The sequence below is a fragment of the Crocodylus siamensis genome, chromosome 12 (assembly GCF_052110815.1).
Source record: "Crocodylus siamensis isolate JL-2025a chromosome 12, ASM5211081v1, whole genome shotgun sequence".
NCBI lineage: Eukaryota > Metazoa > Chordata > Crocodylia > Crocodylidae > Crocodylus > Crocodylus siamensis.
The window spans coordinates 10,839,022-10,865,265 of record NC_143406.1 but is presented as its reverse complement, the minus strand read 5'-3'; the positions used below and the strand labels follow the sequence as shown (position 1 = coordinate 10,865,265).

General features: G+C 48.1%; 1 protein-coding gene across 2 annotated transcripts; it reads left to right on the top strand.

The window, feature by feature from the left end:
• Positions 1-5,888: 5,888 nt before the first annotated feature.
• MASP2 (MBL associated serine protease 2) lies at positions 5,889-25,791 on the top strand. 2 transcript variants are annotated; one of them, XM_090023706.1, is made up of 11 exons: positions 5,889-6,154; positions 6,371-6,590; positions 9,053-9,230; positions 9,603-9,734; positions 16,418-16,614; positions 17,107-17,254; positions 19,946-20,064; positions 21,248-21,326; positions 21,734-21,871; positions 22,689-22,763; positions 24,016-25,791. In XM_090023706.1, the coding sequence occupies exons 1-11, from the start codon at positions 6,150-6,152 to the stop codon at positions 24,792-24,794; spliced, it is 2,070 nt and encodes a 689-aa protein (XP_089879832.1). In that variant the 5' UTR covers positions 5,889-6,149; the 3' UTR covers positions 24,795-25,791. The 2 variants fall into 2 exon arrangements, with proteins under 2 accessions (XP_089879832.1, XP_089879833.1); XM_090023707.1 differs by having other exon boundaries at positions 5,903-6,154; positions 23,191-24,111.
• Positions 25,792-26,244: the final 453 nt, after the last annotated feature.

Sequence of the window (26,244 nt, the reverse complement as noted above, 5' to 3'; positions counted from 1 at the left end):
TCATGTGTGAATTTAAACCAGGGTAACCCCCATTCCCTAGCTCTTTCTGTGTCGATGGCATAGTTGGAGTGCCTTTCTGGCTTGTTTTAGGTGTAGCTACACCAGTGGTTCTCAACCTTTTTCAGGTTGCTCATGCTCATCCACCTCAAAACAGAGTAGACAAAGTGTGGGGAAGGGAAACTGAGGCACAGAGCGGGAAAGCAAGCAGCCTAAAGGCACAGAGTTGGGAAGAGTACCCCTGTTGGATGACCTAGCAGTAAAAAAATGGTTGCAGCTCTCTCCAAGGCCTTGTTTTGTCCAAGGAATCCAATGCGAATTGGTCAAAAAACCAAAAAGACACACAGAAAAAAGCTCCCAATCTTTCAGGCCTTCCAGAATGAAAATATGCTTCAAAGCAGAAAAGTGAAAAGCCATTTGGACCATCTGTGTCCCATTACTGAGCAGGGCTGTCATCCATTCTCATTAGGCCAGTCCTGAGAGCGTAGGTGGGGGAAGAGACCCAGGCAGCTGCCCTGGACACCAGGCTAAAAAGCACCATATGGAAAAGCCTAATGTATGTTAACAGGCATCAGAGACCTAAATTGGAAGAATAATGGCCCATCCTCACGCGGCAGCCTCGAGGAGACAAAACCTCAGCACCAATTTGTCAGGAGCAATTTCAGGTCATTACAATGCTGTTAAGCAGAGGCTAACAGACAAGTGAGGGAGATTAATCTGGTTTCAGCCAAAGTGATTCTTCCAGCCCCTGTATGGCTGTGGCTCCATCTTGTCCTCGCTGACACACATCAAGAGAAACCACCTCCTACCCACACCCTGAAGTCTCTTCCTGCCAGGCCCCAGGGATCCTATCCAAACACTGAAACTACACCGTGTTTAATTTACTGGCCCCTGGGGGTCTGTGTGGCTTGTGCCGATTTGAGCGAGCACCTAAGGTACAAGGAACTGAATAGAGCAGAAGCCCATTTCCCTTCCTGCCAACCCCGCAGTGGTGCTCTTCAACCATGTTGCGGGGAGCTTGCAACCGGGAGGCAGGAAGGGGCTCCAGTTGTTCCTCGTCTGCGCCCCTCCTAGCAGGAGGGAGGAGGCTGAATGCTGATGCCCTCTGCTTTGGTATTGGCACCACTGCCTTCCTCTGCATCTCGACCCACTGGGCATTTTAATGTGCTACCTGCCCCCCAGGCTCAGGGGAATCAGTCCGATGTGACGCACAGGCATCTCAGTGTTCAGGGGCAGTGCTGGGACACGGGTGGGATGCTGCTTTCCATCTCTCGTCACAGGTGAGAGTGGTGGGGGCATTGAAAACCCAGGATCCGACTCTGGCTGAGGATCCAGTGTCATTGCTCACAGCTGTCTCCATAACGGGCCAAATTGTTTGTTCCCTTCTGACAGGGCCTGGTTTAATTTTAGCCAACTGGGCTGTCATGAGTGACCCTGCCAACATCCGTCACTGGAAGACGCCATGGCCACGGGCACTTTGGGATAGACTCTAACAGACTCCCTGTCCGGCTCTGAATTAAAGAGCTTGAGCACTTCTGTTGCATCCAGCAAACCTCTCTGCACATGCTAACGGGCTTAGCAACTCCTAAATTAGTCGACGATTTCTAGTTGTCCGTACTAGAGCTCTGTAGACTTGCTAGCCCTGGTGCTGTTGGGACTGCTGTTCTTTGGTGAGAGTCTCGGCTAATTGGAGAGGGCAGGGGACCTAGCAAATTCAAGATTTCCTCTCTTCCCATCTAGCAAGTGATTGATTCGGGGAGGAAAGGCTGAACTTTACTAAGTATTTACTTTGCCCCAGAGGGATGGCACAGAAAAGGTCAGGAAGGAAGGAAGTAAAGGGGTCTGGAGATTGAGAAGCCCGAACTTGGCTGCCTGACTGACCTGCGGTCTTTGGGGGAAGCAGCCCCTTCACTGTATCTTCAGCTTGCGGCTGAGATTGGTAAAGTGCAGGAGACAAGTGTTCCAGCCTGAGGCCGACTCGGGCCATAAGGTAGACTCGGTGGTAGCTGCACACTTCAGGGCCTCCAGCAGATAAGGCCACGGATGGGCATAGATTGGCTCTCGGGCAGAGCTGCATCGAAGAGGCAGGTGAGGGTGGGATGTGAACCCCATTGCTAAGCTGCTTCTCTCGCATCCCCCAGATGTCATCGGGGCACAGAGTAAGCTGAGAGAGATGGCACTGCTCAGGAGTCTTGCACTTGATGCTCATCTCTGCTGTGTGCGTGATCCCGGCCACCTACCAGCTGGCCCCTCTGTCCCTCCGCGCTCCCCTGGTGCCCACTCCCGGTGCAGCGGAGGCTCAGACTGGCTTGGGCAGGTTGCTTGCGGGACAAGGCTGCATCAAGTTCAGGCCAGTGCATCACTGAGCTGAGTGAGGTTGGCGTAGAGAGGAACTGCTGAGCTGCTCCCTTTCCTAAGGCAGTTGTCTTCTAGTCTTCATCTTCTCTGCTGTCAAGCGTACAGCTATGCTGGCCCTTGCAGAGACCCTGGTCGTGGCCCGCGGCCTCTCCATACCAGTTCCAGGTTGTCCTGGATGTCTGACTGAACGAGCTTCTCCTTGGGCTTTGAGCAAGTGGGCTGGGCTGGAGCTGTGACATGCACAGTCCCTTCACTCTGAAGTCTGTATCCAACTGTATCTTGAGCTGTAACTAAGCCTCTTTCACAGTCGGACACGTTGCCAGTGTAGCAGACACACTGCAGGTACCAAGGACGTGAGCGATGGGAGATGACGGTTACATGTGCAATCTCAATCTTTGAGAGAGGCCAGCAGAAACAGGGTGGGAGCGAGGTGAGAAGAGAGAGAGACTCTACTTTCTGTTGGTCCTTAGGATTTCCTCGGCCCTTTTTTCTGAGCGCCTCTCAGCTGTGGGTAAGAGGTGTGACTAAGCGGTGTGACTAATGTCTCGGATCCTCTCCCACGAGAAGAGTCTTCAGCGCAGAGATTTGCCTTGGATTTCTTTTAAAGTGTGTGTGCGCGCATTGGAAAAAGCAGAGCCAAAGCTTTGTGCTCAGAAGACGAGGTAGGGAGGTCGGCAATGGCTCTTAGTTCCTGGGGATTCATCCTACAGACTCAGGCCACTTGCCCAAGACAGCGCTGAGTCCTGCACAAGTGAGCCCCAGCCTTGTGGGGTACGGTCCCACTGTACTGCAGGCACAGGGACGTCGGGTGCGCTCCTCATCCCAGCACATGAGTCTATCTTTAGAGGCACCCTGGGTCCAGGATGCTGGGCACCTTGGGGATAAAGGCTGAGCCCTTGCAGGCAATTGGCTAGTCTGTGGGATTGGAGGGCAGGCTGGTGGGCGCACAACAGCTGGCGTGCCTGAGAGCGCTCTGTGCTAGTGGCAGCGAGAGAGAGAGTGACCCATAAGGGGAGCGGGAGGCCTAATGCTACCCAGAGAGAGCAACAGCACCTCTGAGCATCGGCGTTCCTCGCCTGCTCATCTCACCCTGGTGCAAGATGGCTTTTTTTTCTGCTTTGCAGTGGTGTAGCTCTTCTTCCTTCCCCCTCCCTTTCCTGCCCTATCCGTGTTCCTGTCTCTTGATGTCAGTCACGCTGTTTGATTTGTAACGAGGAAATACAACTCCACACCTCCCCTCCTTCCCCTGCAGCACATCCTCCCCTCTACCCCCACGTGGAAGGGATCAGATTTAGCCAAGGTACAGCAAGCATCAAAGCCGTATCTCTGCTACGCAGAGACAGCTGGCTCCTGGGGAAGGCAGAGGCTGCCTGGGAGCCGTGTCTTTGGGAAGCACAGCAAGCTGCTGTTGGGCGTGCTGGGATGCAGGAACAGCCGCAGCCAACTGAAATGGATTCATTTATTTTTATTTTAATCCTAGGAGCCAGCAAGGGTTGTAAAGCCACATGTTTCCAGGCACTGCCACGTGCTGAGAACATGCCCCTCTGAGTAGGTAGGTTATGGCAAAATTTGCAGCACGTCCCCGCTGTCCACTGAAGCCCCCAGTCCTGTCCAGGCTTGGGCGGCGAACCACCGGGCTGCAGGCCCTGCCTGATCTGGAGCGGCCGTTCATGCTCTGAGTTTTGAAGGTTGGAGAAGAAGCCGCCAAGCGATTTCAAGAGGGCTGTCTTGCCTCTGGCACAGCATAGCTTGTTCCCACAGCACTGTGTGCTCCCAGGTCCCAAGCTGAGAGTTTGTGCTCTGAATACCTGGCCCCTTTAAGAAGGAGCAAGAAGACAGTAGGGCAGATTTCACAACCAGTCCATGACACATTAAATAAATCCAAAGCTTCCTCAAGTTGGCCAGTAGCTCGACAGGAGGCAAATAGCTGCATCCCTCTGTGAGGGGGCTTCGGCCTGGAAGCTGCTAGGAGGACCTGCTTGGGCCTGGGTGGAGATGGAGATAGGCTGGGAGATCTTATGTAGGGCCCGAGTCTTTCAGCATGGTGCTGTTCAGCTGGGCTTGCAGATGCCTGGTGTTACGAAATGGAAAGGGAACCGGCAAAATCCTCATTCTGGTGAAATTCAGGAGAAAACTTCCCTTTATCACAGGACAGCACTACACCCCAGGGGTCTGAGGTCTCAAGTGGCTTCCCCAGCTCCTGCCTGTAGCCTTGTTTCTCCAAAAACCCCGGAGGGGTGAACCTTGCAACCTCCCGTGGGCTCTAGGCTTGCTTGTTTGTATTTAGGGCAGCTTCCTTGCCCCGAGGCACTGCCATCCTCGCGTGCATACCTATACACACGCCTAGCTGAGAGCACAGGCATGGTGTCACAGAGCGAAGAGCCAGCAGCTCGGTTTGCCCGGCACTGATTTCCCAGAGGAGCTTGTCACTTGTGAGCAGTCTCTGATGTGTGGGTGCAGCAGGATTTTGCAGTGAGGAGTGGGCTCTGGTGGGGGCTCCTGTCCATCATGGTCCTTTGCTGTCACTCTTGCTGTCATGGCTACTGGCTGCTTGTAAATGCATCGTTCTGCTTGTGGTTTGCAGGGTGAGCCTTGGGCAGCAGGAGGGGCAGGCCTGCCCGTGCACTGGACTCCAAGGTGCTAGTTGCTGTAGGGTTATGCTTGGAGAGCTCCCCTCCACCCTGTCTCCCACAGTTAATGGTGGGCATGGGGGCATGCCCCTGCTGTCTTGCTGCCGGCTTCATCCCCTAACACTACCTTAGCCCTGGTTTCCTGTACCACGATGCCATTGCTGGAGGAGGAAGCCTGCCCCACTGTAGCTCAGACCGCCTAGACCAGCCTCCCAGCATCCCTTCGCGTTGCCGACTCTATCTTTTTCCCTTTTCCCCTCTCCTTCGGTGGCTTGGTGTCCCACGCTGCCTAGGACCACCAGATTATTGCACTGCTGAGTTGTTCACAAGCGCAGGTCCTCTGTCATAGCGGCCCCCATGCTCCAGCTGGCTGGCAGTGTAGCAAGTGCCCACCCCACACAGGTTCACATAAAACACTGGAACTGCTTCCAGCCATGATAGACTTGGGCTGGATTTGAAGCAGCAGCTGGGAGCTGAAAGGCTGCATTACCCCATTGAGGCCAGTGTTGCTCTGCGTTCCCCAGTTTTCTGGGTGGGCTGGCGGTGAAAGCTGGTGTCCTCGGCTCAGAAGAGCGTTTTCGGGTCCTCCTCCATGCAGGCAGCTGCTGAGTGGGTCAGCACAGACCCGTGGGCCCCTTGGTGACTTCTCATCACCTTCCTGCAAGGGCTAGGAGAGGAGCCCAGGACTCCCGTAACTTGCACATTGTGCAACAGGAACAAAGCAGCTGTGTTAGCTTCCCCGCAGGGGAAAGGGATTGCTAAACACCCAATTGCCTCTGGAGCGCACGGCTTCCTGAACCACCCTGTACCTGCCCCCACCTTCTCCTCCTCGGCCCCAGGCTGCCTGCATGAACGCCAGGCCCATTGCTCCTGCTCTACCTAGGTGGGGACTGCAATGCTCTAACTCCATCAGCACGTTTGTTCGCTCTGTGCTGGTCCAAAGCCTGGAAATGTGGGCCTGCTCCAGTCACGGCAGTTCCCAGAACTCGGACACTGAGGGCGAAAGGCCAATAAGGATCAGAGTCCAACAGCCGGACAAACGCGGCAGAGCCAGTGGGACGCCCCCTCCCCCAGCACCCGCAAGCAAATACACTGGGCGAAGCCACAGCCTTAGGGCTCAGAGCAGAGCAGGCTCAGGCAGGACGCTCGGACCTCGGTGGAGCCATGAGGTGAGTGCTATTGCAGAGGTCCCTCTTGGACTTCGCGGTGCAAAGCCGGGCAGCCTGATTCTAATGCAGTTATGGTAGCAACGCTGGCACTTGCTGCTGTTTTACCCCAAAGTTAAGTAGGATTTGGGATCTTGACCAGTGCCCGCAGAATGGAGCGGGCGCAATCTCTGAGCTTGCACTGACCCTCTCCCCATGGCTGTGTTCATTTTGGGGCAGGCTGTACCTTCTCTTGGCTGCCCTCTGCCATGGGATGGGTCGCAGCATCCTGTTGCAGAAGATGTACGGGCAGTTTGCCTCCCCTGACTTCCCCAACGTGTACCCCAACAACAAGGAGAGGACCTGGGACATCACCGTCCCCAAGGGCTACACCATCCGCCTCTACTTCACCTACTTCAACTTGGAGCTGTCCTACCTGTGTGAATATGACTATGTCAAGGTATGTGGAGTCTCCAGGGTGTCAAGGGTGCTTGGGAGTATGCTCCATAGAGCTCTGTGTTTGTCCACGTCAGTAGATGGGTGCATGTAGGCCCTGCATAGGCACATGTGGCACGTATGTCATTGGGTGCATGTATGTCCGGGCAGTGGACCTACAATATGGGATTGAGTGGGCATTTCTGCCTGGTCATGTGTGGTTAGGTAGCTGGAGTTCTTTGCATCATCTCAGTCTGAGAGGCATATACTGGTGCTGTGTGTCAAAATCAGCTCCATTTGCAAAGGCTGGCCTTGCAGGGTCAATACCAGGCCATTTGTCTTCTGCTCCAATCTTCTTGTGACTTCCTGGCTCAGGTTTATAAGGGACACACTGTCATACACTCTTTGGACTGTGAGGTAGGTTAGTGGCTGCTTTGGAAAATCCTGCAGCTGGTTGAGACTAAATTAATCTTCGGAGGGAAGGTCTGGCTGTGAGATCCTTTCATCCCACGTTAGGATGCCAAGCCCAGATACTGAAATTCCCCAATGGTGGGGAAAACTTCCTTCCAGAAATAATAAACCAACCTTATCTGATGGCTTCATTGAAATAATGATATCGATGGCTTCTGAGGCAAGATTCATTTGATGACTATCTTGCCAAGAGAAAAGTGTGGCCAGGTGCTTTACACAAAGCTGTTCAGCACAGCTGAATGAAGCAACGCACTTATTTTTGCTGAAACATGGTTACATCAAGGCACTGACTTCATCCAAGCAGCGCTTGCTGGCAGAGAACTGTCCTTTCGGACTCTCTTGGACCTCTTCTCAACAACGGTTCTGCCCCAGGAGAGCTATGCCAATGGGCCGTGGGCCAAAAGTGAGACTGAGCCCAAAGGGCAGCCTCAGGGCATTTGTGTGCCTTGGCACAGAGCTTGCTGGGAGGATGTCACTGGCTTGAGTGGGGAAACAAAAAAAAAAAAAAAAAGCATGGGGGAAGTACTGCCAGATTTGGCTTGAACCCAGCAGATTGGGAGGATTTCTGGGGTTTGGCCTGGACTTCTTGCCTTGCTGAAGTACCAATACAGTGGCATCAGTGTTTGCAGTAGCATCTCCTGGGTCCTGAGTCAGGAAGCAATATAACGATGGTCCCTGCTCCAGACAGCTGATGAGGTTAGCTTGGGCAGAGAAGCCAAAGAAAAGGGGCAGAGCAGGTGCCAGCAGAGCTCTTGTGCTGGGCACAACACCAGCTGTCCAGCCACTTGTTCTTAGGGGCAGGCAGGGCATACACAGTCCTACAACTGTACGGGTCCAGCTGCACTGGGCCGTCTGGTTCCCTGCTGAGAGCTGGCCAGATGCAAGGAAAGTTGTCCTGCTTTTCAGTGCGTCTTTGTATCAGCACTGGGCAGGGCAGGATGACCAGGTGCTTCCCTCACAAGTGCTTCTGTGCATGAGCCGGCACTGGGCGATGCCAGTCCAAAACAGGCCTAGTGGTGCTGGAACATGCGACTAAATGGGCAGGCAGCTGGAGTAACTGGGGATTATGCCACCAGCAAATGTTGCCCAGGTTTGGGCACAGGGAAGGAGAGAAGGGAAGGGCCCAGCTGAAAGGGGCTATTCTGTACGGTCAAAGTTCAGTGTGTGTTTAGTCTGCTTTTATGGGCTGTGCCCGGCCATAGCACGGGCGTCCAGAGAGTCTGACTTGGGACCAAAGGGTGAAGCGAATAGGAACAGAACCCACCACGGCAAACAGGGCAGGGCTTGGTGACCCAACATGGCCTGCCTACGTTGAGTAGGAATGGAGGGGTGGGGAGGAGGTGGTGTTTGTTTAAGGGAAAAAGAGAAAAAACAGCCCTCGGGGTAGGAGGAAATTGCTGCCCAGAGGCTGATCAGGAGTCCCTAATTGTGCAATCTGTCAGAGTGTTGTCAGCTCTGCACCCTCTGCAAGCACTTGAGCAGTTTGTATCCTGATCTCCCTCTACCTTGTATTTAACCGCACCTTGAATACATACATGTGTGCGCACACTCACGCTTTCCCTCTCCCCATAATTATGATAGATTCAGTGCTCTCCTCAGGTTTGGCTGAGCTGGTAGCGGGGAGCTCCTGCTGATGGAAAGTCTGCCAGGAGAAGGACACCGGCAGCCTCCACTCAGCCAGGGGCACGCAGCCAGCTGGCATGAGCATAGAGCTAGAGGGCATGTGGCCAGACCCTGCTTCAGCACATCCTCATGGAGCCCTGGCCACAAGGAAAACTGCTCTTCCTGGCATCCTGGAAGGGTCTGTCTGCCTTCCCCTTCCTCTCCAGGGATCTTCAGCCCCTGTGCAGAGGCAGGCAGGAGTGGGGCTGGGCACATGACGCTAGGTTGGGGTGTTCCCCAGGGACAGAGACCGAATGCTGCTCATGGACCTGATCCTTTTCCCACCAAGTTGGGAGGTAGAGGGGGGCTGTACAAATGTGTCGGTGTGACTGGCTCTTCTGTGCCCCCTTGCAGCTGAGCGCTGGAGGACAGCTGGTGGCCAAGCTGTGTGGGCAGGTGAGCACAGACACAGAGGAGGCTCCGGGCAACAAGACATACCACTCTGTCGACAACACTCTCACCGTTACTTTCCGCTCTGACTACTCCAATGAGAAGCAGTTCACGGGCTTTGAGGCCTTCTACGCTGCTGAAGGTGAGAGCCAACCCTGGCTAGGGAGAAAACAACTGCACTGGGGCAGTGCCCCTCCTGGCCTCGCACACCCTCTGGCAGGTGGCCTTGAGGCCTGGAGGAGGGACAGGCCTGTGCCCTGTGCAGGGCGAGGGAGAGGAGGGCTCGGGGTGCTACTGATGAGGTTCTCAGCAGAGGGTAGGAGCTGGCTTGGACAGACACAAGCAGACTTTAGGAAGTTTCCAGCTAACACCCAGAAGCATCTTCTTTCTCTTCTTGCCCTGCTTCATAGCTTTCACCTTGCTACCTCCTGCAGAGGACCCTCGGTGTTAGGCCCTGCCCCGCCTGCCCCAGCTCAGTGCAGTTGACTGATTCTGGCGTATTTAACTCTGTTAGATATGGATGAGTGCAAACTGCTGGTGGATGGGGAGCCGCTGTGTGACCACTACTGCCATAACTACCTGGGTGGCTACTACTGCAGCTGCAGGGTGGGCTATGCCCTCCATAAGGACAAGAGGACATGCACAGGTGAGTCTGCTCCCCTCCCTGCCCTGGCTTGGGCACCCAGTGAAGTCCAAGTCTAGAGCATCCCAAGGCCCAATTGCAGCCCATGCAATGCAGAGGAAGTTGTGCTTGGGCAGGGGGAAAGGCATTATCTGGAGGCTCTGGGGGCTTCAGTCTAGTTTCCAGGCATTTGCCCACTGACCCTGTGGTGGGCAGGCTCCAATGACAGACCAGTGATTGGGTGTGCAGTTGCCCCCTGGGACTGCTCCTCCAGGGTCTGGGCACAGGATGGAGGAAGGAAGCCCTCTTTCTGCTGCCCCAGCTGGATCCTGCAGGCTCCAGACTCCAGCAGCCCACACCAATGTCCTGTAAATGCTGAGGTGCAGACCCACTGTTTTAGCCCCACTGAGGAGCTGCAATCAAGGAGGCTGAGCACGAGCCGATCCCCAGCTCAGATGGAGGCAGTGTTGACCTGCTTCCGCCTGCCTGTCACAGCACGGACACCAGAGCTTCTGTGCTTGTGACACCAGCCACCTGAATCCAGCTGCAGATGCATGAGAGGCCATGCATGGACGTCCCTTCCACAGGGCTGGGCTGCAGGCCCCCAGCCACCTCCGCTGCTCTGCATGTGCTGCTGGGAGAAGGGTCATGACAAGGAGCAAGTGTCTGTCTGCATCAGTGCAGCGATCAGCACTTCGGGGCTTGCTCTGCCTGCAACATGCTGTGAGCCAACATAGGACAGAAGCCAGATTCATCGTAGCTGAGGGGCTTCATCAGGCTGGGGCTGGATCCTGCACCTGGGAGGACCTGGGGATGCTCAGTGCTCCCTAGATGTAGGCATGGCCTGCAAGTCCTACTCCTGTCTGGAGCCTTTGAACTCTGACACTCCTGCATGGCTTTGGGGTGACTGTTCCACCCCCCTCTAGTGCAACCACTCCCAAACTTCGGGATCCCTCGGGTCTTATTCGGGAGCTGTGCTCCACAAACTGCAGTGCACTGGGAACTCTTGCTTGCTGCCCAGCCCCATCTCCTCCTGCCAGTGTGTGTAGCACAAGGGGTCGGTGGGTTTGGCTCTGCCTTTAAAACATATCCCCCATCTTGCTTCGGAAACGCGCTTTGAGGCCAGCGCAGCCTCTGACTGGGCTCCGGAGGACAGGCCTGTTGGAACCACACTGGCCCCTGTGATTTGGGCTTCCATCTTAGCAGGCTGAGATTGACAAGCCTTTCTTGCCTATTTGTTTCTTCTCCTTTATCTTCCAGCTTGAGATAATTAACTTGCTGCTGCTTAAGCAGAGATCAAGACAGACATGCGGGGAAGAGCTGGCTCACCCTCCTTCCTGACCTGCCACCGGCTGCATGTCACACATGCTGGGTCTCGGCTCCTTTGCGCACGTCTGAGTTTCCTTCCTTTCAGGCCATTGCCTGCAGACAATAAAATGGCCTTTCCTGTCCAAAGCCGGCTGCAGCCTCAAGGCCCATGTTTTTGTTTGTGTGTTTGCGTTGCTCCTCGTGTTACTAAGGAAAAGGAAAGGCAGATGAGGCAGAGGCTGGTGACCGAGCGCACCCCTGAGAGGTGCCTTGGGCTCCAACACAAGCCGGAGAGAAGCTGCCTCTTGTTTTTAGTGCGCTGCTTCAGTTGCTGGGCTGATCAAGCCAAACACTTAAACTAGAACGGGATACAAGCCACCCTACCCCGCACTTTGCATCACTGGGTGACTTCAGCTCTGTGCCCGTGCTAAAACACCAAGCCTCTTCTCTGTGATGGACAAAGCCAAGAGCCTCAGTTCTGGGCATACTCATGCTTGGGAAAAGTTTGATCTCTCTCTGGACCCTGACATGGTGATTGCCCAACCCTGTGCTCATGGCTTGTCCTGTTGGGTCCTCTGGAAAGTCTCCGGGCTTCAGCTGCTCTGGGAAGCAAAGCAGTAACTAAGCAAAGCAGCTCCAGGACGGAGTTTCCCTTCTTGAGGAGCAGCATCTGCCACTTGAAGCAGCAGCATGAAGAGGTGACCTTTTCCAGGTGGATTTAAATAAAAGTGGCTCCAGTCTGTGCCCAGCTCCCTCTTCCTACGTAGTACTGGTGCCATGATTTTTCCTGACATCCTCACAACACTCATCCATACCTTCCTCTCCTGTTGCAGGATGACTTGAGAGTTAGTTAAGTTCATCCCAGCAGAGCCTTCCCTGGGCACAGGATCCAGGCTCTGTTCTCTGTTTAATACCATTGCTGGTCACTCCGACTAGTGTTGTCTGGCTGCTTCCCTGCATCCTTCCCCAGCCCCACTCCCCCAGCCATTCATCTCTTGCCCCTTCTCTTGGACTGTCAACTCTTTGGAGCAGGCACCCGCTCTCCGTCTGTGTGCTAGCAGTACCTAGCACACAGGGATCCGGGATCTTGACTAGGGCTCCTAGACACTATTTTAATGCAGAAAGCATTTGCAAGTGGGATATTAACTAATAGAGGTGGAGAGGCAGGTGGAAAAGCCACCCACAGATCAAACCAGGCTTTAAAGAGCTCAACAAGCTCACAAAGCCAGCAAAAACAAGGGAGTAGAGGCTCTTGGCAATGGGAGCTCCATCTCTGCCCCACACTGCTGTCCTGCATTCAGCTAGTTCCTGCACTGAAATCATTCCTCCTGAGAGTCAGCATGAGATTGACCCAAGAGGCCTGGGTTTGGCCCTGGCCCAGCAACCGATGTCCTGTGCAACCTGGGGTAAGTCTCTGGCACCTGTGCACCTCTGTTCTCAGTCTGTAACGTGGGCTGATAGGGCCGTGCTACTTGACTGTGCGGGTTGCAAGGGTGAAGCCAGTTACTGTGTGCGAAGCACTGGGACACTCCAGGGACAAGAGCCACAGTGGCAGGGTGGTCACCAGGACCCTGTCGGGATATGTGCTGTCTTGCCTTGAAGATGTGTTGCAGGCAGCCACGCTGGGACCAGCTGGAGGCACCGGGGTGACTCGCTGGCATGATTTACAATCCACTTTTTGTTAGAAACCTAATGAGCCAGTGCCAATGAACTCACAAGTTTAGAGGGGCTCGTTTCTCAGAGTTTAGGTCTTTGGCAAATGTCTCGCTGTGATTCTAATAAAAATATGGGATAAGTATAATTGAGCACTCTCTGGGCAGCTCTAAAACCCTGTCTGAGAAGCCCAGGGACAGGATTACTGCTGCGAGTGGGTTGAAAATGATTCAATCCTCTTTTGGGCTGGCTAGTTTATGAGCTCCTTGCTTGCAGACTTGTGAAATAAAAATATAGCCCTGCCAAAGGCAGCTCCCTGTGGCCACATTCAGGAGATATTGCACAGGAAAGTAGGGCAGGTTCTGAAGTGTTTCATCTTCAAGCAGCAAATCCCTTAGATCTAGCACGAGGCACCTCCTCCTGTCTGCTCAGCTGGTTTTGGCTGCTGTTTGTGGCCATGACTCCAGGGGGCTTATTCCCCTCTGCTGGGATTGTCTCTCAGCATCACACAACATCCCCTGACTCCCCAATCCCCTGGAGAAATGAGTTTCAGTGGACACTGATTCAGGACCTAGTCATCTTCCATCTTTCCCCTCCCTGGGTCCTTCAAAACAAGGTGAAGGCTCAGATGAAAACTCCATTTTCAGCGTCAGTGAGATATCAGCATTGTCCTGTTTGTATTATTTGTGCTGTGATAGCACACAAGGGTCCCACATACGGACTTCTTGTCCTAGGTGTTATCCAGGCACAGAAGAGCCTGTCCAAGCCCCACAGCACTGCTCCACATCAGTGCTAGGGGCAGGTAAAACCTCAGTGGATGCATCTACACGAGACATTTACTGTGGAGTTACCTGATTAGCTCTGCAGTAAAACATTGGCATTTATCTACACATGTGGTGCTATCAGGACAGAGCAAACCAATTAACTTCACCATAGGATAGTATTGCCAGGCACAATTACTATCCTACAGTGGAGTTTACTCCACTGCAACACGCATGTAAATGGTGACAGGGCTGGCTGTGGCACAAGGGTGCTTTAGTGCAGGGGGCTGCCTGCCAGCTAGCCCCACACCGGAGCACCCTCATGCCAGAGCCAGCCCCTCTGCTGCACATTGAGCCAAGTCGGAGCACCCCCAGGCTGGTAGGCTGACCCAGAGGGTCAGCTCAATGTGCTGTGGTCCTAGACCAGGGGTGGGCAAAACATGGCCTGTGGGGCCCCTAAAAAATTTAGAAAATTTAGTATTTATTTGTTCCTGGCTGCCTGTCAAAGATGACAGGAGCTAGTGGCAGGACCTAGCAGCAAGGCCTGCCCAGCCCCACTCCACCCCCAACAAGAAGCCCCTGCCTAGCACCAGAGAGGAGAATGCGGCCCTCGACAGCTTGCCAAAACTTGGTAAGCGGCCCTTCGCCCAAAATAATTGCCCGCCCCTGTCCTAGGTGCATATGCAAATGGCATGCCCTGGAGCAATAAACTCCAGCACAAACTGCAACCGAGTTTATTCAGGGGTGCTAACTGCATGTGTAGACATGCCCAGCACCTGTCAGGCTCAGGGAAGTACCAGACTAAGTTCCTCTCACCCACTCGCCTGTCTCTGCCAGTGGTCAGCACCTGGTACTTCAGAAGAAGGCATAAATCCATAAGCGGTTTTGAAGCATCACACTTCTGTGAAGACATTCTTTCCTAACCCCAGGCAAGGTGCCTGACATAGGGGTTGTGCATGGCAGCTACTTGCAAAGGGATGAATTGAAGGAATAAACCTTAAAATGCACACTGTGCCTTTCCCCAGGCACTTGTATCTTGGTTCCTACCTGCTTTAGGCTTGCTTTTGGATCACTCTTGCATGGACTAAGATCAGGCCCATTCATTTTGTTACATGAAAGAATTGTAGTTTGTAAGAGAGAAACCAATTTTCCACTAACTTACTTGGTCCATTCAGCAGTTCAAAGTTCTGTATTAAACAGGGTTTGATTTCTGGTCTGTCTCTATAATGAATAGAAGAGAGGGTGCTTGCAGGGCTATTTTCTACCAAGTACCAGAAGGCAAAGTGATGAAGGCAAAGTTTTCAAATCAATATTTTCAGCAGCCCCATCAGTGGCTTGGGAGAAGAATAATTGCACAGAGGACACTTGTTTGCTCTCCCATAATCAGCAGATGCTGCAGGACACGGAGGCAGAAACTATGGAGTTATAGTGACATCCACTGAGTTGGAAAAAAAATGAGGTACTCACTTGCACAATAAAAGCATTGCCAATTATTCTTCATGAGTATGGAATGGAAAGAAGAGATTGATGTCTACCTGTAACACAACTCAATGATTATTTTGCACTTGCAACAGAAAACTTAACACATCTCTAAATTAAGAAAAAAAGAGCAGAGCTGCAAGGTTAGGTCCAGAGTCAGCTGACAAACTCCTGACAAGTCAGTTGAGCTTTCTGTACCATCAATCCTTAGAGTGAAAGCAAGTTCAGTCTGCAGGCAGGGGAGGTCCCAAGTTCAGCTTCAGGAGCAGGGTTTTTTTTTGGTTTTTTTTTAGCAGTGGATTCCTCTGATCTGCATTTTTATCTCTGATGTTTGGGTACCAAGTTAGGCACTTATGGGATTTGCAGTAGGAAATGCCCTTGATGCCTGAATACCCTGGGGAGGATCGAGGGGTTTCTGTAGAAAGTGGTTGCTCAAGAGAAGGGTGATGGAGAGGAGTGGTGTCAACTGGCTAGAGGAGGTCACAGCTCTCTAAAAGAACTGTTTGCAAGGCCCAAGTGCATCATTATTTGTATGGTTAGCCCCACTGCGCTGGGAGCAAAACAGTAGGAAAAATAAAAGACTTTAGCCCAAAGTTCTTGCACCTCAACCAGAGTCAGCACTTCCTATACCAAAAGATTAAAATGTTGTATATCTAAGAGTTAAATTAAAGCAGGTTTTACCCTCCTAAAGAAGAGGAGACTCGAATTTGAAAGCAGGAAATCCAAGAGTTGCTGAAGTGGGTGTTAGGATGCGGCACACATCCTTGCCCTGAGCAGTTTCCATCTACATGGACAACATGGCCTCCTGGGGATCACCTACATTTAATGAGTGGATGATGGCATATTACTTGATAGGGATTTGTAGGGTGCATATGTCCCAAAGCCAGCCAGTTTTCTTTTTACAATTAATTTAGCATTATAGTGGCATGGAAATTTTTGGAACCGTTACCAGCCAGTCCATCAGTAAAGGAAGCTGCTCTCATAGCCCATCGTAAAGCCTTTGTACCCAGCTGATCAAAGCACTGCTTCACAGCAATCATGCCATCAAAAAGCAAAGATCTTCTAGGCACTTGTGGATGTTCCTCTCTGCCGTTCTTCAGCAGGGAACATTGTGGCTTCAATTGTGTCAGTAAGAGGCAGAGCTGGCTTTTCACAGAGAATAAAATCACATTGGAAATTTCTGGCTACAGTCAAGGCAGAGAATGAGATGCAGTCTGAAGCCTCTGGAAATGAGGGACAGGTAGTTTTGATTAGAAGCATTTACAGCCTGGGCACTGTGAACTAGTGCTTTAGTATTTGCCAGGACTTCTCAGATGCTCCCTCCCAGCTGCTTGCATGGTGGCCTTACGTCCTGTTATCATTTCATCTTAATTCTGCAGTGACTTGACCACTAAGGGCCTGGCTGCTTCTCCTGCTCCCTGCACTCCCTGCCTCTGGGCAGCATCCCTGATGTAAAACTGCTGACTAGTTATCGTGATCTTTCTTTTATGCTTTTTTGCCTTCTAGCTCAGTGTCAAAGCCAGTCCTTCACCAAGAGATCTGGAGAAATCACCAGCCCCAACTATCCCAAGGCTTATCCCAAACTCTCCTCCTGCAGCTACAGTATCCGGGTGGAAGAAGGCTTCATGATCATCCTGGCATTTGTGGAAACGTTTAATGTGGAAGCGCACCCAGAGGCATTGTGTCCCTACGATGCCCTTAAGGTCAGTTGGGCTCCACTGCTGGGCCAGCTTTTTCCCCTCAAATTGTAGCTTCCCCGCCCTCCCACTCTTGGGTATTTTTCTTGCTTGGGAAGTTCAAACAAGAAAGGAGGCACCCCCTTCCTTCCCAGCTTTCAGACAGTGAGGTGGTAGGACTGGATCCCACCTTCTGTCCATTACATATGGCATCATGTCATGCACAACACTTAAGCTCTTGGTACCTCAGTTTGCACATCTATAAAATGGCCATAATGCCCCCCCCCCACCCCCGGGCTAATCTCTGAAGCACTTTGAGATGCTTTGATGTAAATTTCTCTATATAAAATGATTGTCCTGACTTGCCATTAGGCAGAAGAGCTACAATTTGCTGAAGAGATCCACAGTTAGCAGCCTGAGCAGTCCCTGGCTAGCTGCCATTGTCCTCAAGGCAAAAGGATAAGTTCCTTGACTAAGGATAGGTTAGGCAGAGGTGCTCGAGTTGTCTCATTGTTTCAGATTAAAACGCCAAAAAAGCAGTACGGCCCGTTCTGTGGACAAACTTTGCCTCCGAAAATTGAGACGGGAAGCAACGCTGTCGATATTACTTTCACCACTGATATCTCAGGAGACCACACTGGATGGAAGATCAAATACACTACAAGAGGTGGGTTATCAGGACTGGGCTTTCTTGCCATCCAGAAATCTAGTTGTTCTTTGGGAGACAGGTTTCTGATGTTGATTTCAAGAGAGATCAGGGAGGGTAGTGGTGTTGCTATGCAATGAGGACTGGGTTGGTATTAAAGATACCATGGGTATGATGTCAAAACTTAAATAAATACCTTATCTCAATTCTCAGTAAGAATAGACACAAAGGCAAGATCCCTAATGGGGTGTGAGGGGATGGAGAAGGAACTTACTGCTTCTAAGGCAGAAGCAAACCCCAAAATTGTTTAATCCTCTCAAGTTTGTGGGGCTAGATTTGTTTTTTTTAAAGAACTGGCTTTTAATAACTACATCAGCTTGGCAGGAAGCACCATATAGAAAACAGCAGGGGAAGTGGTGTAGGTGAGTATAGACCCCATTACTCTGGCTGCAGTAGTATGCACACATTGAAGGAAAGAATAATTAAAGACATGGAGGTAAATGAAAAATGAGATTAAATACAGGCAGACTGCAGGTGAAGAGGATAGCGTTCTTGGAAGGTCACTGCTTTTCTAGACAAAGGAAGTGTGGTCACTCAAAATTAAACTACCCAGATGTATTGTGTATTTGGATAGGGCTGATCCCTCTGCCCGAGACAGGTTGGACTAGATCAGAGGTTCTCAATCTCTTGCACCTTTATGTCCCACCAACCCTTTTGTCAAAAACCCCTGATCCCACCATGATAAAAACAAAACCCCACTGTTTGAGATATCCGTTGATTCATCTCTCTGAAGTGCAAACAACTTTAATTTTTTTCAATTGGGCAATGAGTTGAAGTCCCACCTACATGACCTTTGTGTCCCACCACTGGTTGAGAAACACTGGACTAGATAATCTGTGGAGTCCCTTCCCACCCAACTGCTCTATGACTCCATGACGTGACTAGGCATTGGTACAGGGCCATAGGCAGAGTTATCACTTAAAGTGGATAAGTGAAGTAGTACATTTGTAAAGTGGGTAAGACACTAGCTCAAATGAAAATAATGGGTGGTGTTGAAGGAGGGAGGTTATTAGTAAAGCTACCCTAGGATTGGTCTTGGGACCTATGTTCATTAACATTTCCTTTAATAATCTTCACACAAGATGTAGGAACATGCAAAAAAGAACTTGCTGATGACACAAAGTTGGGAGATGCAAATACAGAGCAGGTGGGAACAGCACAGTGAAAAAGTCAGTTGGTCTTGAGGGAAATGTGGTCCTAGGATGAGATACTGCTAGTAAAGATAGGGAAATCTAAATGCCAGTGCGCAAAGCATAGGTGCAGGTGGGCCTCATCTGCATTGCTACCCAGTTTGACCACTACTTTCAAGAAGGAAGAATTCAAACCAGAACTGGGAGAGAACAGAGAAGACATTAAAAGAGCTGGGCTTGTGCAGCTCATCTGAAAGCTGGGTGGAGAGCCAGTTGCTGTCTAAATTCCCTGAAGGGAAAGCACCTGAGAGGTAGAAGAGTTGGTTAAGTTAAAGGGCAGTGTCTGCCCTAAAACTAATAGGAGTGTACTGGCCAGGAGTAAATTTAGGCTGGTAATGAGGCTTCTGACCACCAGCAGAACGAGGGTCTAAAGCGGCCTCCTGAAGAGTAATTGGGGGTGGGGGAAAAACGTAAGTTGTTTTAGGGTGGTTCGGTAAGTTCATGAAAGCAGAAAGACAATGTAGTTACCTGTAGTAGCAGGGAACTGGGTTGTGATCCAGGGGATCCCTTCTAGTCACATATTTAAAACCAGTGTTGTTCTTTTTAGTGCTCAGATTCATTTTTGCCACACTTGCACCTTGTCAGCTTTTTGGCTAAGCTCAGTAGTAAAGGTACTTCCATGAGATTGAGTTTACTGATACACAAACAACCTTCCCTTCTGCAGCCTTAATGGGGAGTTTAGGATTATAGCAATTGGTTCCTGTGTTTTCTGTACAGGGCAGAGTCAATGACATGTCCCAGGATCTGTCCTAAATGGAGACTTTCCTTTACCTCAAGTAATTGCTTCTTTGCACGTTTGGAGCAGGATACTGTCTATCACTTCCATCACCATAAAGGTCCAGAATGCCAGTGTGCAGCCTAGTGATGATAGCTGGTGCCACGTTGTTGGTCACAGCTGTCATTTCACCACCCAACACATCTAAGACATTCATTTCCCTTCAAAGAAAAGAGGCCCCTACTCACGACTTGACTCCAAGCTACTCTCAGACCTCAGTGAGGCAGGACAACAGCAATCAGGCAGCTCTATTTCATGCTTACATGTCACCAGAGCTTTATTAAATTTTAAAAAGTCTGCCAGGGAGTATCCAGAGCAATAGGTACTACAGCACCAGAACCATCTGGGGTGGTGTAGGCTGTCCAGAGCAAGCATTGGACTTGTTTAGAGCAAGGAACTTGTGACTACACGAGACTCTTCACTGCATAACTCTAGATTGACTAGTCTTCCAGCATGGGGCTGAATCTGAGTAATCAAATACACTGTGAGGATGACTCGAGCGTATGTCAGCAAGGTTTTACTATGCCTGCCTCACTTCAATGTTTCCTTTTGCTCTCAGTAACTTTTGCATGTGCATGCCTGTGTGTGTGGGGAGAGATGACGCATAGCTTTTATCGGTCGTTACCAACAAAGATTAGACTCCATTTCAGAAGGAAATATGATATTTTGTCATGCATCCCTCTACAGCTCCGCTGTGCCCTAATCCTAAAGCACCACCCAATGGCCACATCAGACCAGTGCAAGCACAATACATTCTGAAGGATTATTACCATCTGTCTTGCGATGCTGGATATGTGCTGTTGGAAGTAGGTAAACCACAAGCTCCTCATATTCTGCTTTCCCGTGTGGACTTAAATCTTTGTTGGAGTAAACAGTAGGTAGGATTGCTGGCTGCTTTAACCACTGTCACACAGAAACAATTTCTTTCCAAACCATAATTGTGTGCATGTTAGTTATCATCTTTCAGTTGTCCTTTCCAAAAAACTGTCCTTTCCCAAACAGGTTTTATTGATGCTTTTGGGCTGCTGCACTTGTAAATTTGTTGGTGGCTGCATTGGGAGATAAAAAAGAAGACTGTAAAGCCTGGCCTACCGAGGCAATATGCGGAGCACTAAGGCAGAAAAATTAAAACTAGAATGTTTCGTGTCTGCTGCCTAAAAAAATATTTTAGACTGCTTCACAGCATTTCAACTTCAGCTCCCAGCAGGGGACTTCTGATGATATTCCAAACGCAGAAGCCTGTTGGGAGCATATACTTAGATCACAGTTTTGCTGTTATGTACTTCCAGTAAGACGCGTTCTTATTTTAATGCGCAGTATAAAAACATACCACGGCCAACTATTCCTTCTTTTTACATGTTTGGTATTACTCTAGTACCTGTTCTGGTTACGAGTTACATGTTGTTTCTGTTTATGTTCAAAATCAAGACAACTAATTATATTAGAGCTTTGTCTATTCACTTCACCATGACATACAATAAAGGGAGGGTTTGTGCAAAAACTGATCAACTGCAAGATCTGCTACATTTCTTCTTGACATACTTTACAACGTTACATTTCTCATTGATGAGGACTCCAGAGAAGCATAAGTGGGTCAGACTGCTGTAGCAAACAAATGTAAAGTAGATTCAAACTCCCAGGAAACTTAAGCTTCCCTCCTTTCACATGGCCCTCAAACCTCAGCTAGGTAGGGTTTGTGTCCAGGAGGACAGTTATTACTTATTGGAAAACAGTACGAGTGTAACATAGGGACTACTGTACCCACTGTAGAAGTGTTAAGGTACTGCAACAACGTGAGAACAGGCAAGGACATCTGAGAATGGCATCACGAGCCTATAAAATCTATTTAGTACAGCATATTTTTATTTCAGACTGGTGAGTAGACATTAAGTCTGACTCTTTTTCAGGGAGTAGCAACACTGTGAAGTTGACTGAGTCAGTTTTTAAAGAAATAAATAGATCTTTACATCCTCTTTTTCTGCCCTATAGAATGAACTGGTTGTGAAATCTTTTAAAGCAGAATGTCAAAAGGATGGTTCCTGGAATAAGCCGATGGCAAAATGCATCAGTAAGTATATTACTATTAGGCACAAGTTTTTATCTTTGCAGTATGCTAATTTTTAGTTCTCTGACAGAGTATTTTCCGAAGTATGAGACGATGTAGAAGCATGGGATGGAATACTTTTATTTGGGTACAAATGACCCCTTTCTTATTAAATTGTATTTTTATTTAAAATTTAGACACTAGACTTCTGGTTTTTTAAAAAGTCACCGCTGGCAACAGCAACAAGTTTGCTTTGAGACGACAGTAGCGAGGAATTTTTCTGTGAATAGCCAGGCTATTATTGAGGAAAATAAATTATTCTAATAGTATTTCCACCCAACCAGCTCCTGCTCACATGGCTTTTTTTTTTTTACTTTAATCCAATTAAGGGGCTTTTTTCCCTTTTCTTTTCCTATTTGTTAACTGTTTAGTTGTCAACTGTGGCCCACCTGAGGACATAGACAACGGCACTGTTACATACGTCACAAGACCAGAAGTGACCACCTACAAAGCTGAAATCCAGTACAAGTGTGAGGGCCCTTTCTACAGTATGAAAGAGAAGAGTAACGGTAAGGGGAAACATTTTTTAGAGGCCCAATCTTTTGTTTCCCACAAGTACTTATGGGAAAACTGGCACTAAGCTCTGGTGCAGCACTTATTATACAGGGTTTAATTCAGGCACTTAACACTTCATACATCTCCTTAACTTCAGCTGGGGGATGCTTATCACAACTGTGGAGATTCTACTTCATGAGCTCCTGTGGCACAAAGACCCTGGTCTTAAGCTACATAAACTGTGAAGGATCCTGCCCTCTCACCGCTCAATAAAGGGGTGGGGACAGATAATGCACAGACAATTTTCATCCAAGACTACACAAAATTAGGGTAGGACCCCATGACTGTAGTCTGGTACTTAAAGAGTTAACTAGGGGTCACAAAATGAAACTAGATCTTAAGTTTAAAACTAACAAATTCTTTTTCACACAGCACATGATTAGAGTGTGGAACTCATTGTCACCAGATGTTGTGGAAGCTGATGGTTTAAGCCAGATTTTAAAAAGGAACTGGACACATTTAAGCACAGGAGAAGTACAGGCTCTGAATTAGACCTTCCTAAACTTTAAATGCTGTGGGCTGTGACAAACAGTAGGGGGAAAACCCCGGTTGCACCCAGTGCACTCTCCCTTTCAACATCCACTCTGCCCTTGGGTGATACAGAATGCTGGGCAGGATGGACCACAGGAGCTTGTAAAGTGGAATCACCACAGCAAATGGCAATTCTTACATTATGTTCAGATACATGGATGTCTCATAGATGCCTAGCTACAAAAATAGGACCGGAATTGTGCATGTATGTTCTTAAAATTTCTGCCTTTCTGATTGCAGGTAAGTATCAGTGTAGTGCTGATGGATTCTGGAAGAATTCCAACGGAGAAAAAACACTTCCCATCTGTGAGCCAGGTAATGCGCGAGTTGATATATCAAGTTTGATTGGTATAGATAAACAAGGACTTGACCTTAGGAAAATATATTCAGTAGTTGTCTTATGACTGGTCTTTAAACATTGTTATTACCAAACTTTTGTATATGAGCACTATTCATCACAAGCAATTGGGCAGCTCTTTATCATGCAGAAGGAAACCAGCTTTTATTTAAGTTGCAATTAAAAGAATGATCAAAACAATCTGTAGCTTTCCTAGTGATATTAAGTCCACAAAATTACTTTTCCCTAGCTATCAGCCTTCAATGGACATCAATTTCACAAAAACCCCTCAAAAAATTAACACCTGCACAATTGTTATTAAATGTAAAACATGCTATAATTTGCCTTGCGTTGACTTACCAAGATGAGGTAAATGCAATGAGTAACCCACTTTATTTGCATTAGATCAGTGAAAAATGAATGACAAACTGACAGGTCTAAACATCACAGCATCTAGAGTTCAACTGGGATCCACTGCAGCTCCCAACTCAAATGTATCCTTCTCCTCTTACACTGGATCCTTTTCAAGACTCCTCTGTGGCCTTATCTCAAGTTCCCCGTCGCTGTTAACATGAGGGCTCAAAGCTGAGAACCTGCCCTTCCCAAGGGCAATGCAAACCAGATTTAGGACTGTTTACATTCGTACGTTTTTTATATATCAATTCAGAAGCACACAAGGCTGGTATGAGAAATAGACAGAAACTTCATAATCCTTAACCTGAGAGTTCTTTGCTTATTTGAACACTAGTCTGGTTTACATGACAACATACTAACCAAGTAGGATTGAGTGAATCCAAGCCCTGTCCGGTAGCTTTATTACAGAACACTGTGAATGCTTGGGCAGCCTCACAACTGATTTGCAAAACTTTGAAGAGGGCCTGAAAAAGCCTATGAAGTCCTCCTGTGAAGAACATTCTGCATTATTTAGTCATATGCATTGAACCATTAAGTATTCTTTTAAGCACAACTCTTTAGATTCCCTACAGTTATTTCAAAGCAAATTTTTCATTCCCTATCATACATATAAGAATTAATGGAATTTAAAGCTGAAGTCTACTGAAAACATTACCTAAATAGTCACTCTTGCCCCCTTTGCAAATTATTTCACCTTTTAAAGTCCATGGATAAGTATTGTAATTTGCTTTGTGGATTCACCAGGGTAGGTTTAGTAACAAGTTTGCATCTTTAAATGCTTGGTATTTATTGCCATACTTATTTCTCTTCTCTCAGTTTGTGGAACACGAACTGTGACATCTTTGCTACGTATATATGGAGGAAAAAGGGCAAAACCTGGAGAATTACCATGGCAGGTCCTGTTAACCGATGAAAGAGGAAGAGCAGGGGGTGGTTCCCTTTTGTTAGACAACTGGGTTTTAACAGCTGCTCATGTTGTTGCTGATCAGAGAAACCCACTGTCCTTGACCATCAAAATGGGACTACTTAACAAATATTCAGTTCATTACCAGCAAGCCTGGGCAGAAGCAATTTTTGTTCATGAAGGTTATAAAAATGATGATATCAATTTTAACAATGACATTGCACTGATTAAACTGAAACATAAAGTCCCAATTAATGCAAACATCACACCCATTTGTTTGCCAGGAAGAGAAGCAAGATTTCAGGTGAAAACAGATGAGATGGGACTTGTATCTGGCTGGGGAAAAACTGAGAAAGGGCTCTCTTCCAATTACCTACTGTATGCTGAATTAACAGTTACTGACCAGCAAAAGTGTAAAAATCTATATGCAAACAAGCAAGCTGCAGATGGAAACCCTCTGATAGTAACAGAAAATATGTTTTGTGCAGGAGCTGAAGGAGAGGGGAAGGATTCTTGTCAGGGTGATAGTGGGGGACCATTTGCTTTCTTAGACAGTCAGACTAAGAAATGGGTCATTGGTGGTATTGTGTCTTGGGGCCTAGAGTGTGGTGTGGCTGATCAATATGGAGTATACACAAATGTGTATAACTACATTTCATGGATTCAAAATACTATGGTAAACAATTCTTAAACCATTTTAAGTCTGCAGTACTTAAGGGAAAAGGGAGCAGAGAGAAAGTTTCTATTTTGCATTGACACCCACCACATTTAACAGATTATCTTCTAATTTTTGAGCAACTTCGAGTTTACGGGACATGTGTCAGGCATTAGAAATGCTTTCAGGTTTTATAGTAGTCCAAGTGGTTGAGCCAACTTTTTGTAATTTTACACTGAAATGGTGTTTTCTATGTTAGTTCTTATGCGATAGTCACATGACTATAAACAAGTGTTAACTATGCATAAAATAAATAAAACTTAAAAAAAAGAATTAACATTTAGCGGCTTTTCTGGTGAGTGTATTTTAATTAAGGTTTCAGATGAAAAACCTGGTTCCATTTGTAGCGGATGATAATTTAAAGTTAAAAAAATATTTGGGGAAGATAAAAGCAGTTGTCACTGGCACAACTTTAATGTTCCCCTTAACACCTGAAAAAGCATTTAAAAGGAAAAATACATTTTAGCCCTTAAAAATGAATCCTACAATTCAAAAGATTCCAACAGCATCAATCTAGGTAACTGCAGAAGTTCTGTGGCACAGCTTCTCTCAGAGGCTATGGGTAAAATGCTTTCACACTAATCAAGACTGGCACTTAAGATGTTACATTACGTGCATTTATAGGGAACCTTGCACTGTTTTGGAGTTTGTTTGTTTTTGATAACTTGTCTTTACAAAAACACCAGCATGGGCAAAGTTAGAGCAACCAAGTACAACCAAAATTATAAAATAATATTAAAACCAATATAATTTTTGCAGTTAAGTGCAATAACATTAATGTAATTCTGCACTCCCAGTTTCTGCACCCCTATTTAAGCAAGGCAATAGAGGAAATCCAACATTTCAAAAATGTTAGTAGTATGGTCTCAACCAGTCAAATTAGAAGACATTCAGCAGATTAGCTTAAACAAAGAAAAAGCAATTAGATAAGTCCAGAGCATATTAAAGTATCAGCTTGCTTTTCCTAAATTAACCTAAAAAACCACACACAAATGTTGTCTTTCAAATTTATAAATAAATGCATGATGTTTCCTAGTCTCTAAAATCCTTCATCTCTCTAGTTTCAGTATTTTACACACAAAATATAAGTGCAATTTGTTAAAAACAAGACTCCAAACACTTGCATGTAGTAATAATATATTTTTATTAGCTCACTTAAAAACACTAGAATATGCAAAGCATTTAGAGAAAGTGACTAATAAAGTTTGAAAATACTTCTATAAGTCTTCCAAAGATTTTGTCTGAGGGTAAGGGGAGATTAAAATTCATAGCAAAGGTTACCCAACACTGCTAGCCTGTTGAGACCTGATCTTGGATTTAAAACAATTTTAAACAAATTAAAGCCATGCTAATGACAAAAACTTACCATCGCGTTCCTTGCAGGGATGCCACACTTTAGTCTTTGGAGGTTCCAGAGTACCATTTT

Bases quoted from the DNA above. Each gene is read 5' to 3' on its own strand.
- MASP2 (XM_090023706.1), top strand. The intron at 6,591-9,052 runs GTATGTGGAGTC...GCCCCCTTGCAG, and splicing joins GTGAATATGACTATGTCAAG to CTGAGCGCTGGAGGACAGCT. The intron at 21,872-22,688 runs GTAAGGGGAAAC...TTCTGATTGCAG, and splicing joins TATGAAAGAGAAGAGTAACG to GTAAGTATCAGTGTAGTGCT.